The 18,892-nt window shown below is 39.8% G+C and overlaps 2 protein-coding genes and 1 long non-coding RNA gene across 3 annotated transcripts; 1 reads left to right on the top strand and 2 right to left on the bottom strand.

Moving 5' to 3' along the window:
* Positions 1–6,918: 6,918 nt before the first annotated feature.
* LOC104443698 lies at positions 6,919–8,748 on the bottom strand. The gene is made up of 3 exons (XR_005550413.1): positions 8,645–8,748; positions 8,033–8,088; positions 6,919–7,175 (listed from the first exon to the last, which is right to left on the bottom strand). It is a non-coding gene; the product is annotated as an uncharacterized LOC104443698 (long non-coding RNA).
* A 3,372-nt stretch (positions 8,749–12,120) lies between these two features.
* Positions 12,121–13,784, bottom strand: LOC120292924. The gene is made up of 2 exons (XM_039311482.1): positions 13,727–13,784; positions 12,121–13,353 (listed from the first exon to the last, which is right to left on the bottom strand). The coding sequence occupies exon 2, from the start codon at positions 13,345–13,347 to the stop codon at positions 12,121–12,123; it is 1,227 nt and encodes a 408-aa protein (XP_039167416.1). The 5' UTR covers positions 13,348–13,353; positions 13,727–13,784.
* A 1,759-nt stretch (positions 13,785–15,543) lies between these two features.
* Positions 15,544–17,465, top strand: LOC120292804 (splicing factor YJU2-like). Its single transcript, XM_039311237.1, has 3 exons — positions 15,544–15,774; positions 15,881–15,982; positions 16,958–17,465. The coding sequence occupies exons 1-3, from the start codon at positions 15,568–15,570 to the stop codon at positions 16,958–16,960; spliced, it is 312 nt and encodes a 103-aa protein (XP_039167171.1). The 5' UTR covers positions 15,544–15,567; the 3' UTR covers positions 16,961–17,465.
* The last annotated feature ends 1,427 nt before the right edge of the window (positions 17,466–18,892 follow it).

The raw sequence follows: 18,892 nt of genomic DNA, 5'->3' as shown, positions 1-18,892 counted from the left end.
TGTTCTTAATATAACTCCAAAGTCCAATTTTCAGAAGGGTCTCATTTTTCCTTGGGAATATATTTTTACCAATCCTCATCAATTCAACCGCATCTTTCCAAACTAAAAAGTAAAGTAAGGGAAATTTGGGAGAATTTCCCTTATGGTCAAAAATTCAAACCGACAGTGGTCAACGGTCTTCGATGGCCAACGGGCTTTGGTATTCCATTCAGACCTTGGGGGGGTTGAGGGGGACCAACATCCCATCCGGTCTTTCCCCCTCCCCCAATCTTTCCCAACCGACGGTGAAAGGTACTCCTCCAAAAATAGTATCCAAAGAAAGTGCAAAAGGTACTTCCCGCCCGATCCCTCCACGTCATCCCCTTCGACCACCCCGGACCCGGTCAACGATGACGTGTCGACATCTCAGTGGGTCGCCCGCAGCAGCCTCGAGGTTTCGGTAATTTCTCGAATTGAAATTTTATTTTTATTTTTACTTCTTTTATTAGAAAGGAATTTCCTTCGGTATGAGACAAGGGAGATGATTGAAATCATTAAAACCCCAGCCCCGAGGGGGCTTCGCATTAGGGAGTGAGCATGGTCCGGGTTGGTCCGGCCACCCCTAACCCTAGGACCAACCCGTACAATGTCGGTCCTCAATTTTGGGACCGGCGACCACCCTATTGAGCCCGAGACCAAGGGATCTGGACCAACCCAATGGGTTCGGTCTGGGTTCCGAGGCCAACCCGGACCGATCGATAATTTTTTTGTCTTATTTTTTATACTCCCTAAAAAAGCAAAAACCTACAAATTCAAATTACACATCCATCGACAATGCAAAAGATTGTGCAACTAAACTATAAATACCAATACATATTTAGCAAATTTAAGATGGCACAATAATAGAAATTTCGTACTTGCTAACCTCTCATTGAGATATGGGACAAGATGGAAAGTTCTTGTAATCATCTATCTTTAATATTCATAACACCATATGCAAAAGCGTTTTCTTGTATTTGATCATGTAGAGTCCACTCAACAAAAAAATGAGCTTCACACCACTTGACTAGCAAATCACCGTAACAACTGCAATACTACTCTACTCTTCAAAAACTTTTACCATTGGCACAAATTGAAAAGCAAAGTATAGCTGAAATTCATTAGTAAAATACAATTAAACCATAAAAAAGTTCAAAATACTTAATATAAACCATGAATATATAACTTCACATCTTGTTAATTCACTTGAACTTCTAAACACTTTAAAACAAAACAAACGACACTTAATTAATACTCAACAAAAGTTTTAAATTGAAATTACTATTAGTGCTATTGATAGAACATCTCAATATAATATAATATAACAGACATTTTACTTAAGTTTGAATATATAAAAGAATTATAAATAATATAATATAATTTAATATACAGGGTTGGTCTAGGGTTGGACCAACCCAAAACTCTTAGGACCGAGAACCAACCCGCACAGTGTTGGTCCTAGAATTTCAGGACCAAGGACCGACCCAGTCCCCTTGGGAACCGGACCAGGACTGGCAAGGTTGGGTCGGTCTAGGGTCAACCCTAGACCGCTGCTCACCCCTACTCTCTCTCTCTCTCTCTCCCAAACCAGTAATGCTTTTGTATATGTAAGTTAAACTTTTAAGATTAATTCTATGTATGAGCATGCCGGGCATGATTTGGCCCCATTCGCCATCAAAGAGTGCGATATCTATTTCAAAAAAGTGCGATAGTAGTCAAGTTGTACGAGGAGATCCATGTGCATTTGCTCAGTCGCCTAGCATATCATGTGTTTCGGGTCTCGGCTCAGAATCAAGGTCTCTGCCATGACCTGGAAACATCGTTGAATTTACAATTGTGTTGTCTGCATGCTTCATCAACGAAAGCTCAACTTGACATCGTCCAACATGATTACTATCTCCTCCTTTCTGATGGAAGTAATTTGCAGATGAGATGCTCACAACTCACACAAGAAGAAGATAGGTGGGCCCATAGATTTATTTCACCTTAAAAAACAATTACAAGACTCCCCTATTTATAGAATTGTTACATGATATTTACTCTTCCTAGTAGGAAAAGCTAACGTTTGGGATAAGATCTAGAAACTAATAAAAAAATCATCATATCTCACCTTATCTCTAAAAATAATCACTATCTCTAATACCAGCATACTTGCATTGGCACTGTCCAAACCACTTAATCACTACAGCTAAAAATAATAATAGACTCATTATAGATAATGACGAACATATTCATTAAAGATATCGCTGCAATTATGACTCTCTTTCGATGTAGGTACCGAATAGTTATCTGCACCGATGAATTTGGTTTAATTTCTAACACTTTCTTACTTCTGGTTCCAACTTTTTCCTTTTCTATTGCTGGACAAGGAATGTAGGGAAAGATGTGGTAGAGATGAGCTGAATCACCATCGATTCTTTGCACGTGTGCAAAGCACGGGAGAGTACGAGGGCTGAGTTCTCCTTTTGGGCTTTCCTCGTCGATTCCACTGACGGCGTCGCGTAGAATGCTGCAACAACTGGACGCCCCCAAAAAAATTCCAAGTAATGTTAGTACAAGCCATATGTCAAGCTTTGCCATGCTTGCAGAGAGCTCATTTCAGGTGGCCAAAACATGACTGATGAGGTACAACGGGATGTCATGAACAATTACCGACCATCGGTTTGTGCAGAACTAAATGACTTTCAGGCGGAGAGAGAATCCTGTTCCACCTGGGCCGGCAGGGAAAGCGTCGTGCTGAAAAGGCTGCTGAACGTGAACAAGCGTGATCATCTCCACCTCATCGTCGTCCGCCGCCAGACTGGGCTACTCCTCCAGAGCAGGTGGTCCAGCATCCACCTCTGCGAGTAGAAACTCCTCGCTCTCGTCCACCGCCACCATCACTTTCATCTACGATTTCCTCTCTGCTGCTGCCGCCGCCGGCTCCTGCATCAACATCCCCACCACCCTGCTCTCCTCCGCTGCTCCACGTTGCCGTCGTAGGGTCCATCGCTGGATTTCGCTTGGGGCCTGACCGGGGATCCGGTGAAGTCGTCTGGCTATTTTGGCTCTCTCTATTGAGAGGAAGCAGAGAAACAGGAAAACGCGGTGGCAAAAGCTGAAGGAGGAATGAGAACATGGACACGTTCCGTCCGTGCAAATGCTTACACCCAAACTTTCCGTACCCTATCTTCCAGGGGCATTTCCGTAATTATGCAAAAAATTTCATTAATCGATATTGGTTCAGTTTAGTTTCGCGATCACGTTTCTGCTTATAGGCTGGGAATTTGATTTTTTTTTTTTTAACTCTAGTGCCACGGCAATTTCATTTTTACCGAAATTAATCTCACAAATCTAAGCATTCACACATTCAATGACCCTCTAGAGAAAACCTGGTGTGAGGATGATTTGAAGTAAAGAGTTGCCAACATTAAGCTTTTTTTTTAGTATAAAATCGTCGGTATTCCCCGATAATGGTGAAGAAAAATATACATTATCAATTGGGAGGGTGTGAGGCGTATGAGCACCAACACATTAAAATAAGGAATGCAGTCTTGCTGGGCACCTCACTTAGATGACTACCGGAGATGGCCCTCACAAGTGTGTATTTTGTATTTTTGATGGATTAATTATATTTAATTGTTCACTTTTCTTGATCTGGCCCTTCATTTTCAATTTAAATTATATCTCCACTCAACTTTTTTTTTTTTTGGTCGTATCTCCACTCAACTTAAACAGTCCAAAAAATTGAAGAATTTGATCTCACATCCATATAGTGATAATTTTGTGTGAACTTTAAATATAAATGTGTCACGTCAAACCCTAAGAAGATTAGATTGATTCATCAGCTTGGTGGTATAGATATGGGTCTCTCTGGGTTTATTAATGAAGGGACTCGCTATAAACTTAGTTTGTTGTAGATTACACATTAATTATCTAGAGAAAACCAAATAAACTGCGTAAGTACGATCAAACTTTAATATCGTGCCAGCACAGGCCACCGAGCTAGTTATTTAGTACAATCAAACATGATTTTAGCTTTAGAGACACTTTACGAAACTAAAAAACAAGTGAATCTTACTTAATTGTTAACGACAAATACGAAAAATAAATGCATCCAGGCACTACCTATCAATTGTTAATTACGACAGGAATAATGCTTAACTACGTATGATTTCCCAACGGTCCGGAATTCCAGTGATTGAGCACCTCCGCTGACGGGGTTAGGACTTGATTGGAGGGTTTCGAAGAAGTTTGGGATTTTGATTGCACGGCGGAACGTTCTCCTCCTCAAAATTGGCTGTGCCGCGGTGGCAGAGCAGGACAGCAGCGGTGAGGATTGCTGCTCCAGGACCGTCGTCGTTGTCGTCGATGATGTCCTGGAGGTCTGGTTTGGCTTCGACTTCGCGTCGTATGAGATCGTGCTGCCAATGCTCCAAGCACGAGTGATTGCAGAGATCCTGCTTTCTCCGTTTAACTCTTTTGTTATGTAAATATACTAAAGATCGTATGACAATTATTAGACTTTTGTATGTGCTCCTGCTTTTCTTAGTTAGTCACTTCTTGTGAATTTATTGTATAGAATATGCTTTTATCCGTATAATACATTTTTTTTTTCCAGTGGATCCCTAGTTTTAATTTTCAGTTTTTGCGATGTTTTCTTACTTTCTGGAACAAATGAACAATCAATTATATGTTGTAATTACCTGCAGAACTCCCGAGTTACGAATGTGGTTGTTTTGTTTTTGAAAAAAATAAATAAATTATTTACCATCACAGCAAAGATATAATCTCAAATATCGACAAATTACAAAAATAAAATAAAAATAAAGATATGAATATTGCGTTGTGAAAGATTTAATATACCTACAATTTAAAAAAGGTTAAAATGCGTGCTTGATATATATCGCGCGTTAATTAATAATGAGTAAGAGTTTTTCATAAGTTGTGAAGAGGCAAAAGAAAGAAAAACGAAAAAGAAAGGTATTCGTGAGTTGTTTGGCAGCGAGACCGTGAAGTCCCTGCTATTATTTGCACCATATGGGGATGTGCCGCATGATTAAACAAATGATTTTGTTATAAAGTGTCCAGAGGCACTAGTTTAAGGAACTAATTATAGAAATGAACAAATGTTTAATAGAATAGCCTCATTTGAGATCGATTTACTGTGATAATGTCAACGGAACCAACTAGATGAGTTTTGATTTTAATCAAATGTAAAACTTATGTTTGATCTATCTACGGATACTATGATAATGTCGACGAAACCAACTAGATGAGTTTCGGTCTCAACTAAACGTAAAACTTATGTTTGATCTATCTACTAAAAAAAACAACTAAAGATCAAAAGCAATTAGTTGCTTTAATCACTACCTTCAGTATAATTGAATGGCCACATGATCAATGTATCGGGTAATGGAGTTGTGGAAAGAAAATACTTAAGCGCAAGAACAGTTTGCTTTGGGTGAACATTTCTCAGTAGGTCGCCCATCCTATCATATTAAATTAGATCTTAAGGCTTTTACAATTGCTAATGGCATACATATAATTTTTATTATAATTATGTATGTGCTAGATTCTTGTTATATATTGGGGCAATATCTTTCGTAGTTGTAACGTTGAGGCCATGTTTAGGTGTTCGAATTTCTAACCATGATAGGATATAAAATCCAAGAGATTTTACTATATCTTATCCACTATTTTGTGATTGCAAATTAGAAATATTCACATAATAGTATATACTGTTTGGTATAAACACCTATATGAAACACAAATTTTACATATAGAGATGGTAAAAAACACTATTTTCTACTTTATGTTTATTTTATTTTTTATTTTCCCTCTTTTTTAATTAATTTCTTTTTTTTTTTTTTAATAATTTCTTTCTCCTATTTCCATCATTCTCAAATAAGATTTTATTAAATAGAAAATTATACTAATACCTAAAATACTAACAGACCAAAAATATGTAACAAATTTATATTTATATATTGAACTATATAAGATGGAATTAAATTCGAAATATATAAATAAAAATAATTTTAAATTAAAAACGAATTTTTTATTTTTTTATTTTGAATTTCCTATATTAGAATTCAAAAATTATTTATACTGAAATACAATTCTAATTCGTTAATTTAAGAAATTTGTTATTTGAGAACAAAGATGGTAAAAAATAAAGTGGAAGAGAAGAATTGGGAATTTTTTTGTGTATTTCAATATATCAAAAGAAAAAGGACATCAACCTAAGTTTTGTGATATAAATATTTAAAATAATATATATCGATAAAGATATGCATAATCAAAGAAAGATACATAGAATCAACATAATTCTCTACATAGAATCAACATAATTCTCAAATATCTCCTCACATAGGAAATAATGTTAAAAAATCCTAAATATCTCTAATAAAGATTATGTAAAAACAATTTAGGAGATTTTTCGGCACAAGAATGAATAAATTTTCGTCGTCTCCATCTACCATATCGTCTGGCGATATTTACAATGGACTGCGGATTTTCCGGGTTCGGTTCTCATTACCGTTCCTCGTACTTCTCCGAAAATACCTCGGACTCTGCTCTTCAATCGATTTCGTCCGTTATCTCGGAAACCTCAAGCGACATCGATCGATCTGAACCGAGAGAGATCTCGCGGGCGTCTTTCCAGCGTTCGTCACTAGCGTTCGTCGTCTGAGTTTGGAGTTGGAGAGAAGATGCTGCCGGAGCTACACTTCGAGTCTTCGTACCTGCCTAGGGTTCGGAGGAAGCCCATGAAACAGCCGGTTAAGGTTCGGATCATGCTGCCGATGAGCATCCGGTGCAACACCTGTGGGAGTCACATCTGCCAGGGCACAAAGTTCAAGTCCAGGATGTCACACCCCGATTCTCAAGAAGAAGGGCATGACACGGCCGTCCTTATTCCAAAGGACGCAGCCTCAACGTAAACAAAATTTCAACCCGATATCAACATATATACATCCACATATATATATTTGACAAAAAGGCGCAATTGGTTACAATATCAGAGTATATCTATGTTCCACAAACATCACAACATAAACCTTCTACAAAAACTAACTTATAAACTTATGAACTATGCATAAGCCATACCAAAAAGTTCCACAACAAAAGTCCTCCCAGAGCGAACGCTCACGCCTACTCGCGACTCGCTGAAGAACCTGAAAAATAAGTAGATGAGAGGAGTGAGCTACCACGGCTCAGTGAGTAACACATTTCTTCTAAGCGGATCGAGAAATCACTATGCACATTTTAAAACACAAACATAACTCACTTTATCATAATACCAAATCATAATTCAAATATTGAAAGCACCAATGGTCGAGTCCAACATAACTCACTTTATCATAATACCAAATCATAATTCAAATATTGAAAGCACCAATGGTCGAGTCCATTAGTCAATCTCGTAAAACATGCATCAATGGTCAATTCCATTGATTAATCTCATTAACTCATATCGATGGTCCACTCCACCGACCAAACTCAAATCATACGTCAATGGTTCACTCCATTGACCAATTCATGCTCAAATGTCTAGCCATGGTCACGCGTAACGCCCATGACAAGACGACCAAGATTCCCCCCCTTGGCAAGGTCTCCACATATTATTAGCCGGTGGCTCAGCCCACAAGGATATCCTAGAATGGTATGCGCATACCCACACCCCTCAGGGTCCACAGCGACATTGAGCACCAATCACCAATTACAATATCCAGTAATTCAATATCAGAAAGAGAATCATACCACAACTCCAAATTTTGATATATATAAATATCAAAGCATTTTCTACAACATTTCAAGATTCTTTCACAAAGATTTTCACAAATCCCTTTTTCACACAACCATCCAAAACAACGTCAAAAATATAATTCCTTTCGAACAATAAAAATGTCAATAATAGCTCGATCCTGTTTTATGCAACAAGACATGCTTTTTATCAACTCATAGAGTGTTTAATCCACCATGTTTCTCAAAACATGAGTTTAAAATACAAAGAAGAAATAGTGTCACTCACCTGGGAAAAGCCAAAAATCAACTACGACGCTCACACGAACCAACGCATTCGGATTCCTAACAATTAACGGGAAAATATCAAAAAGCCGAGTAAAAAATGATATTCTTATAACGACTCGCCTATACTAGGCCTATTAGTCGATAAACGACACCTACGCACCCCAAAAGCTCACAATTTACCATAAACCCATCATTTTCAGCTAGGCACGGCCCATGCGCCAACTTCGTCACGCCATAACTTCCTCCACAAAATTCCGTTTCAAGCCGTCTTATAGTCTTTAGAAAGCTCTCTTAACTTACAACAACAACCCCAACTCATCCGCCCTAAAACAGCACCGGAAATAACAAAAAAAGAGACTCGAAGCCACTGTTCGCTACAGTACCAGATTGCGCCTCCAACTTCAAAATTCCGTTCCGAACAAACCGCAAGCTCAAATCACGATCCGAAAGATGCTATAGCTTCACAACATCCCAAAGTACCATTTCTAAAAAGAATTACAGCTTAACGGCTCAAAAATTGGGCTTCGCCACACAAATACCCAAGAAATCCGAATTTCGAGCCCTAATTGCGGCAATTGATTCAAGCAAGTGATTAAAGGCTTCAATTTCTTACCGGCCTTGCAAAACACGCTTGAGTCGGCTTGATGAGACGTCCAGGTCACGAGTGCGCCAAAATTTTTCCCTTTTTTCCCTTTTTCCTTTCTCTTCTTTCTCTCTTGTCCCCTGTTTTGCGTTTCCCCTGTTTCTGCCCGTGCTTCTCTTTCTCTCCCTCTTTCTCTCTTTTTAAAGCTTAGCCGAAGGTTCTTCCACTTTCCTTCATCCTCCCTTTTTTGACTTTTCAACCTTTTTTTTTTTCTCTTCTTTTATTTTATTTCCTTACTTTAAAGCCCATATATTACATTCTCCCCTCCTTAAAAAATTTCGTCATCGAAATTTATAAGCACCTCATTCGTGAAACAAGTGAGGGTATTTGCGCCTTGCCTCTTCCTCAAGTTCCCAAATGGCCTCTCTTTCCGTGTGATTTTGCCATTGGATCTTCACATAAGGAATAGTGCGTCGTCGCAACACTTGATCCTTCTTATCGATAATACGAATGGGCTGCTCTTCGTACGTTAAGTTTTCTCTCAACTTCAACGATGTAAAATCCAATACGTGATCAGGATTTGGCACATATTTCCATAATAAGGATACGTGGAACACATTATGGACTTCGGATAATGCTGGAGGTAAAGCTAGCTTATAAGCAACTTCACCAATCTTTTCTAATATAAAAAATGGTCCCACATACCTTGGGCTTAATTTACCACGCGTGCCAAATCTCATGACGCCCTTCATGGGAGAAACCTTCAAGAACACATGATCTCCTACATTAAATTCTACTTTATGCCTCTTAAGGTCTGCATAACTTTTCTGACGGCTTTGAGCTATTTTCAAACGCTCTCAAATGAGTCTGATTTTCTCTTCTGATTGCTGTATGAATTCAGAGCCGGTTAATCTTTTCTCACCAACATCATCCCAGCAAACAGGAGTCCTACATTTACGCCCATATAAAGCTTCAAAAGGAGCCATTTTAATACTAGAATGATAGCTGTTATTATATGAAAACTCTGCCAAGTGTAAATGTTCATCCCACGAACCACCAAAGTCAATAACGCAAGATCGTAACATATCCTCTAATGTCTGAATAGTTCTTTCTGACTGGCCATCCATTTGTGGATGAAAAGCTGTGCTAAAGTTGAGTTGAGTACCTAACGCCCCTTGTAAACTCTTCCAAAAGTTGGACACAAACTTGGGATCTCTATCGGAAACAATACTCACTGGAACTCCATGAAGTCTCACTATCTCATTGACGTATCGCTTTGCCATGTCTTCAAGTGAAAGACCGAATCGATAAGACAAAAAGTGTGCAGATTTAGTCAATCGATCAACAATCACCCATATGGCATTCTTACCACTAGGCGTCCTCGGTAAGCCGACGATGAAATCCATGGTAATATGGTCCCACTTCCATTTAGGTACTTCAAGTGGGTGTAGCTGACCACCTGGTTTCTGATGCTCAACTTTCACTTGCTAGCAAATTAAACATTGGTCGACAAACTTCACAATATCTTTCTTCATATTGATCCACCAAAAATTTCCTCTCAAATCCCTGTACATCTTGGTGCTTCCTGGATGAATCGAGAATCTAGTGCTATGAGCTTCTTGTAGTATCTCCTTTTTCAATTCTGAATCATTGGGAACACATAATCGACCACGAAATCTCAATGACCCATCTAGATAGATACTAAAGTCATCTTGTTTCCCAGCTTCTACACCTTCTTTAATCTTCTCCAATTGAGGATCTTCATTTTGTTTGGCCTTGATTCTATCAATCAATGTCGGTTGTACTCGAAGATTAGCAAATTGAACACCAAGCCGATGGACCAAAACCTCCAAGTCCAGCTTTCTCATATCTTCAAGAATAGGCTTTTGAGAAGTAAGCAATGCTGCCATATTTCCAGAGGATTTGCGACTCAAGGCATCGGCTACCACGTTAGCTTTACCTGGATGGTAATTAATGGATAAGTCATAATCCTTCAGAAGTTCTAGCCATCTCCTCTGCCTCATGTTAAGTTCTTTTTGAGTAAAAATATATTTCAAACTCTTGTGATCGGTGAAGACTTCACATTTTTCACCGTACAAGTAGTGCCGCCATATTTTTAATGCAAACACGACCGCCGCCAATTCTAGATCATGAGCGGGATAGTTCTTCTTATGAGTCTTCAACTGTCTAGAGGCATATGCCACAACTTTACCATCCTGCATAAGAACACAACCTAAACCTTCCTTAGATGCATCGCAATAAATTGTAAAGTCACCAGTTCCTGAAGGCAAAGTCAATATAGGAGCTGACACCAATCGCCTCTTCAACTCTTGGAAACTGCATTCACATTGATTTGACCATACAAATTTAACTCCCTTCTGAGTTAGGCGAGTAAGTGGACTGGCAATTTTAGAAAATCCATCTATAAATCTCCTGTAATAACCTGCTAGCCCAAGAAAACTTCTCACCTCCGTGACATTGGTAGGGCGATTCCATTGAACAACTACTTCAACTTTCTTTGGATCAACTGAGATACCATCCATTGATATTACATGACCCAAAAATTCTATATGATCAAGCCAGAAGGCGCACTTACTAAATTTAGCATACAACTTCTTTTCACGCAAAGTTTGTAAAACAACTCTCAAGTGTTGTTCATGTTCTCCCAAACTCCTCGAATACACCAAAATATCATCGATGAATACCACAATAAATCTGTCAAGAAATTGCCTGAATACCCTGTTCATCAAATCCATGAAAGCCGCAGGTGCATTCGTTAACCCAAAAGGCATGACAAGGAATTCATAATGCCCATACCTTGTTCTAAAGGCGGTCGTTGGCACATCATCAACTTTTATCTTCAACTGATGATACCCAGAACGAAGGTCGATCTTAGAAAATACTTGAGCCCCTTGAAGTTGATCAAATAAATCATCTATTCGAGGTAAAGGATATTTATTTTTGATCGTCACCTTGTTAAGTTCTCGATAATCTATGCAAAGTCGCATACTACCGTCTTTCTTCTTTACAAATAAAACAGGAGCTCCCCAAGGCGATACACTAGGCCTAATAAAACCCTTATCCAAAAGCTCTTGCAATTGAGTCTTCAATTCACTCAATTCAGAAGGTGCCATCCGATATGGGGTCTTAGAGATGGGTGTTGTACCAGGCATTAAATCAATGCAAAACTCTATCTCTCTATCAGGAGGCAAGCCAGGCAAATCTTCAGGAAATACATCAGGAAATTCTCTGACAACATGAACATTTTCTAGCTTTACCGGCTCCTTACTTGTATCTTTTACACAAGCCAAATAACCGTAACAACCATTTCTCAAAAGCTTTCTTGCTCGCATAGCTGAAATTAACCTTGGAAAAGTGCCTTTATAACTCCCCAAGAAAGAAAATTCTGGTTGATTTGGAGGTCGAAAAATAACTTCCTTTGAATAACAATCGACAGTGGCATGATATTTTGATAACCAATCCATCCCTAGAATAATATCGAAATCTCATATATCTGCAACAACTGTATTAGAAGCCGCCGCATCCTCTCTTGTCATTGTAAAAACTTTCCCAGTCATCCTTTGCCTTTGCTGGCTTTCTTGTGGCTTATCAACTGGAGGTGCGGTCTTCCTCATAGAACAAGTATAGGCTCGATGTCCAGGTTGTCCACATACAAAACATACTCTACTATCTCCAGGGGCATTATTCTGTGTTGGACAATCACGTGCCATATATCCCATTTTTCCACAAGTGAAACATGCTCCTCTCTTGCGGTAACAAGGACCGCTATGTCGTTTCCCACATGTAGTACAAGGGCCTAGATTATTCTGAATTCTGGGCTTTCCTGGCTGATTAAAAGCTTTCCTCTTTCCGCTGCCACCGGCGCCGCTATTTTGATAGTCAGTGAATCTCAACTTCTTATGCTGAGGTACGCCTTGCACATCTCGCTCCAGAATCTTTTGTTCCACTCTGATGGCTCGTTCCAGCACATCTTTATAAGATGTCAATGCTAGAGGTGTGAGTGCCGAACCAATTTCATACCGGAGCCCCCTCTGAAAGTGATCAGTTTTATCTTGCTCATTAGACACATATTGCTTAGCAAATCTACTCATCTGATTAAAGCGGGCTGCATACTCCAAAACCGTGGAGTCGCCTTGAGATATGTGTATAAAATCACTCTTCATTTTTGTCTGAAATGACATTGGGAAGAATTGGGCATTGAAAGCCTGCTTAAAGTCCTCCCAAGCTATAACACCATCCCTATCTCCGAGAGCTGGCCTCATTCCCTCCCACCAATGCTCTGCCTCGCCTTCTAAGTATCGAGAAGCAAAAGTAACCTTCTTATCTTCAGGAACACCTTCAGCTTCAAAGATCCCTTCAATCTTTCTAGTCCACTGCTCAGCTGCAAGAGGATCGGCTTTCCCATCATAAGTGGGTGGTTTCGCCTTTCTGAATTGCGCAAAGGTGTATGAGCCAGTTGCTTCATCTCCACTTAATTCCTTTGCTTGACGATACCAATGAATCATGGCTTGCTCAAAGTCACTCGGGGGAAACGACCGTTGGTCAACTTCCCTGACTTCATGCGAGTTAGGACTTTCCTCACGCCGATCCTCCGGTCTCCTCCTTAGAGATGCACCTCGAGAAGCTTGAGGCGTGTCTCTAGCATCAGGGGTTACAACTTGCTTGCCTTTACTATTTCTACGAAGCGAAGCAAGTGTCTCCGAGTCACGCATGATCACCTGAATCCAATAACGGAGCTACAACTCAATATCTAAAAAGCTAACGCGTTAAAAAAAAAAAATCTATCACACAATCTCACATCGTCCCATATCTACCCAAACAAATCAAAACCTAAGCTCCGATACCAACAAATGTCACACCCCGATTCTCAAGAAGAAGGGCATGACACGGCCGTCCTTATTCCGAAGGACGCAGCCTCAACGTAACCAAAATTTCAACCCGATATCAACATATATACATCCACATATATATATTTGACAAAAAGGCGCAATTGGTTACAATATCAGAGTATATCTATGTTCCACAAACATCAAAACATAAACCTTCTACAAAAACTAACTTATAAACTTATGAACTATGCATAAGCCATACCAAAAAGTTCCACAACAAAAGTCCTCCCCGAGCGAACGCTCACGCCTACTCGCGACTCATTTGAAGAACCTGAAAAACAAGTAGATGAGAGGAGTGAGCTACCACGGCTCAGTGAGTAACACATTTCTTCTAAGCGGATCGAGAAATCACTATGCACATTTTAAAACACAAACATAACTCACTTTATCATAATACCAAATCATAATTCAAATATTGAAAGCACCAATGGTCGAGTCCATTAGTCAATCTCGTAAAACATGCATCAATGGTCAATTCCATTGATTAATCTCATCAACTCATATCGATGGTCCACTCCACCAACCAAACTCAAATCATACGTCAATGGTTCATTCCATTGACCAATTCATGCTCAAATGTTTAGCCATGGTCACGCGTAACGCCCGTGACAAGACGACCAAGATTCCCCCCCTTGGCAAGGTCTCCACATATTATTAGCCGGTGGCTCGGCCCACAAGGATATCCTAAAATGGTATGCGCATACCCACACCCCTCAGGGTCCACAGCGACATTGAGCACCAATCACCAAGTACAATATCCAGTAATTCAATATCAGAAAGAGAATCATACCACAACTCCAAATTTTGATATATATAAATATCAAAGCATTTTCTACAACATTTCAAGATTCTTTCACAAAGATTTTCACAAATCCCTTTTTCACACAACCATCCAAAACAACGTCAAAATATAATTCCTTTCGAACAATAAAAATGTCAGTAATAGCTCGATCTTGTTTTATGCAACAAGACATGCTTTTTATCAACTCATAGAGTGTTTAATCCACCATGTTTCTCAAAACATGAGTTTAAAATACAAAGAAGAAATAGTGTCACTCACCTGGAAAAAGCCAAAAATCAACTACGACGCTCACACGAACCAACGCATTCGGATTCCTAACAATTAACGGGAAAATATCAAAAAGCCGAGTAAAAAATGATATTCTTATAACGACTCGCCTATACTAGGCCTATTAGTCGATAAACGACACCTACGCACCCCAAAAGCTCACAATTTACCATAAACCCATCATTTTCAGCTAGGCACGGCCCATGCGCCAACTTCGTCACGCCATAACTTCCTCCACAAAATTCCGTTTCAAGCCGTCTTATAGTCTTTAGAAAGCTCTCTTAACTTACAACAACAACCCCAACTCATCCGCCCTAAAACAGCACCGGAAATAACAAAAAAAAAGAGACTCGAAGCCACTGTTCGCTACAGTACCAGATTGCGCCTCCAACTTCAAAATTCCGTTCCGAACAAACCGCAAGCTCAAATCACGATCCGAAAGATGCTATAGCTTCACAACATCCCAAAGTACCATTTCTAAAAAAAATTACAGCTTAACGGCTCAAAAATTGGGCTTCGCCACACAAATACCCAAGAAATCCGAATTTCGAGCCCTAATTGCGGCAATTGATTCAAGCAAGTGATTAAAGGCTTCAATTTCTTACCGGCCTTGCAAAACACGCTTGAGTCGGCTTGATGAGACGTCCGGGTCACGAGTGCGCCAAAATTTTTCCCTTTTTCCCTTTTTCCTTTCTCTTCTTTCTCTCTTGTCCCCTGTTTTGCGTTTCCCTGTTTCTGCCCGTGCTTCTCTTTCTCTCCCTCTTTCTCTCTTTTTAAAGCTTAGCCGAAGGTTCTTCCACTTTCCTTCATCCTCTTTTTTTGACTTTTCAACCTTTTCTTTTTTTCTCTTCTTTTATTTTATTTCCTTACTTTAAAGCCCATATATTACACAGGAAGGAGGAAGTCGTCGGCGAGGTCAGTGCTGCACACCTTCGGTTCCGTGCTTTCCCATCTTCTTCCAAGTTCGAGTTGTGATGATGATGCTTTGGGTTCTGTATCTGTCTATGGAGTTGACCCGCTTTGTGCTTTTCCTTTCTTGGCCTTCTCTTGTACTTTGGCAGACGTACTTGGGGAACCAGAGATTCAGGTTTTACTTCACATGCACCAACTGCTCTGCCGTGCTCGCCATCAAGACCCAGCCGCAGCATCCCGATTGCGAGGTGGATTCAGGAGCGACGAGGGTAGGAGATCGTGCCGTTTGAATTGTCGGGTTTTGTTGGGTTTTTCTAGAGTTGGTTGGACTTTGGGAGAATTGAACGTTGACTCGTGCTTTTTCTATTTGGGCAGGTGGTGGAGAATGGGCAAAGGAAGAGGGAGGCTGAAGAGATGGGCGATGTAAATAGAGAGATTGATATTCTCCCAGCTCTTGATGATATGAATTCCATGAAGGTAAGTCATTTGAACCTTTTGCATTACTTTTGTTGCTGTTCAAGTATGGATTTGTTGCAGTCCCTGGACGGGATATTATGCTGATTGATTTATGCCAAGTTCTCAATATAACATTGTTTCCAAGGACATGAATTGATTTCCTTTCTTCTGTTGCTTAGAAAATTCCATATCCTTGTGATAACCGTGTGTGTGATAATTGTGAGTCTAGATGCAATGCTAGAGGCATCTGCTGCAAAGGTTTGATTTGTTTGCCATTTAAACCAGCATTCTTCTTGCCGTATATAGGGACACTTTCCTACTTAGAATCCACATCACCATTCTTGACCACTTTGGTCTTCTTGCCTCTACTTACGGTGTTAAGTTCGGTTGCGATCATGGTTGTGTTTATGACTTGATGGTCAGACCTTTTATTCCATGAGCTCTGACTAGGAGAATCTTCTCCGTACTGTTGTCCAATTCCCATCCCTGACCGACAAAGAAATTGGTGGAAGAGGATAAAGTGCACATTAACTCATGAGTACTAGATCAAATCCTCAATGCATATGCATCTGATGCAAAAGTTGAACCTGTTAAGTGCCAGTACATGCATGTATTTCCAACTCTTAATGGAAGCATCTGCCAAAATTTTCAGAAAGAGCACGGTTTACTGGTTTGCTGATTTTGTATACACTACCAATAAAACTGATAGTACCTTGATTGGATAAGAAGGAAAGGTGGGCGTGCTCTGTTGTTTAGATTGTCTTCCATGTGCTTTCTTGGGCCTTCTCAAAATAATTAGTAGTGTTGTTTGAATCTCCCCTCTACCTAAGGATACATATTACTACGTTGGTTTCTATTTCTTCATGTGATTTGTTAGGATAATTTTGCAGGCGTTTTAGATCCGATGCGAGCATAAGTTGTTGATTTAATTGTAAGTGTCTTTTGCTGTTGAGGCCTAGAGAGCTTACTTGTATGGTGGTTTGATTTGAAATGCAGTAGAGAAAATTTCTGAGGAATTGTCGGACAAGCCAACAGATTTCTTGACAAAAGCTAGTACCTGAGGTATTTCATGTTTTTCGGACATGTTTTCTTCAATTATGTTGGCTCTCCTTGGATGGGATTTAGGGCATTAATGTCTTCCTGAATGATGGATATGTGGAAATAGATAGGCTCAGCACTTCCCTTTTCCTGCAAGTGCTTTGGATTTTATTAAATGCAGTCTCCCTCTGTGGAAGTAGACTTGACTTTTAGAGAGTAACTTTTTCCATGTGACAGTGGTTGCTTCTGCGAGTTTTCCGGTTACATTTTTGTGTCCTTTCATCATGTATGTGGTGTTTCTGTTTTACGTTAGAAAGAGATATTGCTTGGTCGTTACATGAGGATCTATATTGTGCGGAAAGCATCTAAGCGATTAACAAGAATGGTGGTCTAAGCAGTGATGACGGGGATTGAGTTGCAAATGATACCATCTGCTTTCTTGCTGTATCAGGAGAAAGCTTTTTGACTCTGTCTCCGCTGTAATTTCTGACTGAACCAGGGATTGATTATCAGATTAGCTTTTAATGAATCGTGCGTTGTGGGAGTTGACTGGGCGGGGTGATTAAAGACGCTGCTTCCATTAAAGGATGAGCGTATGGCTGGAGACTGCATCTTTGTGTTGGCTATGTAATCTGCTGATGGTGGTGTTGTTGCGATTCAGGGCCAGTCATCCTCGCAAATTAGATATATACTTTTAAGCACTAAGAGCACTTCAAGGGTGCGTCCCTTGAGGAACGTACGACGGAGTGGAAAGTAACACGACTGGATAGGAATGTGGAGGGAGACGTATAATGGGGTGACTAAAGATGTGTCTTTAACTTAATGTGAATTGTTGGAGAGCTTTAAAATATATATGTTGATTGATTAAAGATGCATGACAGTCCCATGAACTATGAAATGAGGAACAGAACCGTTATGCTTCTCGCTGCTGACTATTAGCCGATCAATATCCAATTTTCCGGTAGCAGTATGTGGTTGAATCCTGTTTTAAGGGGATTCCGCGGATCACGCTGAACATTGACCCCAGCCCCATTACGAACTTGATGACACATGGCATTTGGTGAGTAGACTTTGTTGGTTCGATGCCCTTGCACAAGCAGGAAGCATTCGATTAAGGATGGCGAGGGAATTATTTCCTCAGATGCTTCCTAAAGATGGCTCACTGGGCCACCTGACCAGCGTCCCCGAATTCCATAACTTAGGTCAACAGTGCTTCATTAAAATTGTCCCAGATAACCCAGTTTTCATTTCATTCGTCCAATGACCTGAAAGATTACCACACGGACCGGTGATGAAAGTTGTACCGTACTAAAAATGGGGAGTACGTGGCCTGCCCAATAAATCAACATTTCATATGAACAAGACATTGAGTATGCTAGTGGAGCATTTCCTAGAACTATATGAGACTGTCAAAATATTATTTTTGATATGATGGAAAGACAAGGTAAATTAATAACTGCTGTTTTAGGAACAAATTTTCTATAGTCAGTAGCTTTTACAGAGAGGGGTTCTAGCCTTGGTAGGGACGGACGAATCCTGTCTATTTTCACTGCCGAGGGCCTTAGGCCAGTGCTAGAAGGATTTCTTCAGCGTGAGAAAATCTGCAAAGGGGTTGGAATTCGGAATGAATGCAACAGGTAGTAGTAACCACTCCAAGTAGTAATCACTGACTTGAGAAAAGCATAAAATTTGAGGAAGAAAAAACGAAAGAAGAAATCATAGCCCACACTAGTAAGAGAAGAAATGATGGATGATGATCTATTCATCAAAGCAAGAAGTGAAACTGATGATCGGTTCTGCAACATTGATTCTAGTCATCTCAAAAAATCATTCACTGCATTTTTATCTCATTTCAAGCGTTACCCAACTACATCGATTCATCGAAGACTAGAG

This window comes from Eucalyptus grandis, chromosome 4, assembly GCF_016545825.1.
Source record: "Eucalyptus grandis isolate ANBG69807.140 chromosome 4, ASM1654582v1, whole genome shotgun sequence".
NCBI lineage: Eukaryota > Viridiplantae > Streptophyta > Magnoliopsida > Myrtales > Myrtaceae > Eucalyptus > Eucalyptus grandis.
The sequence above is the reverse complement of the archived record's forward strand: the minus strand, read 5'-3'. Positions and strand labels throughout refer to the sequence as shown.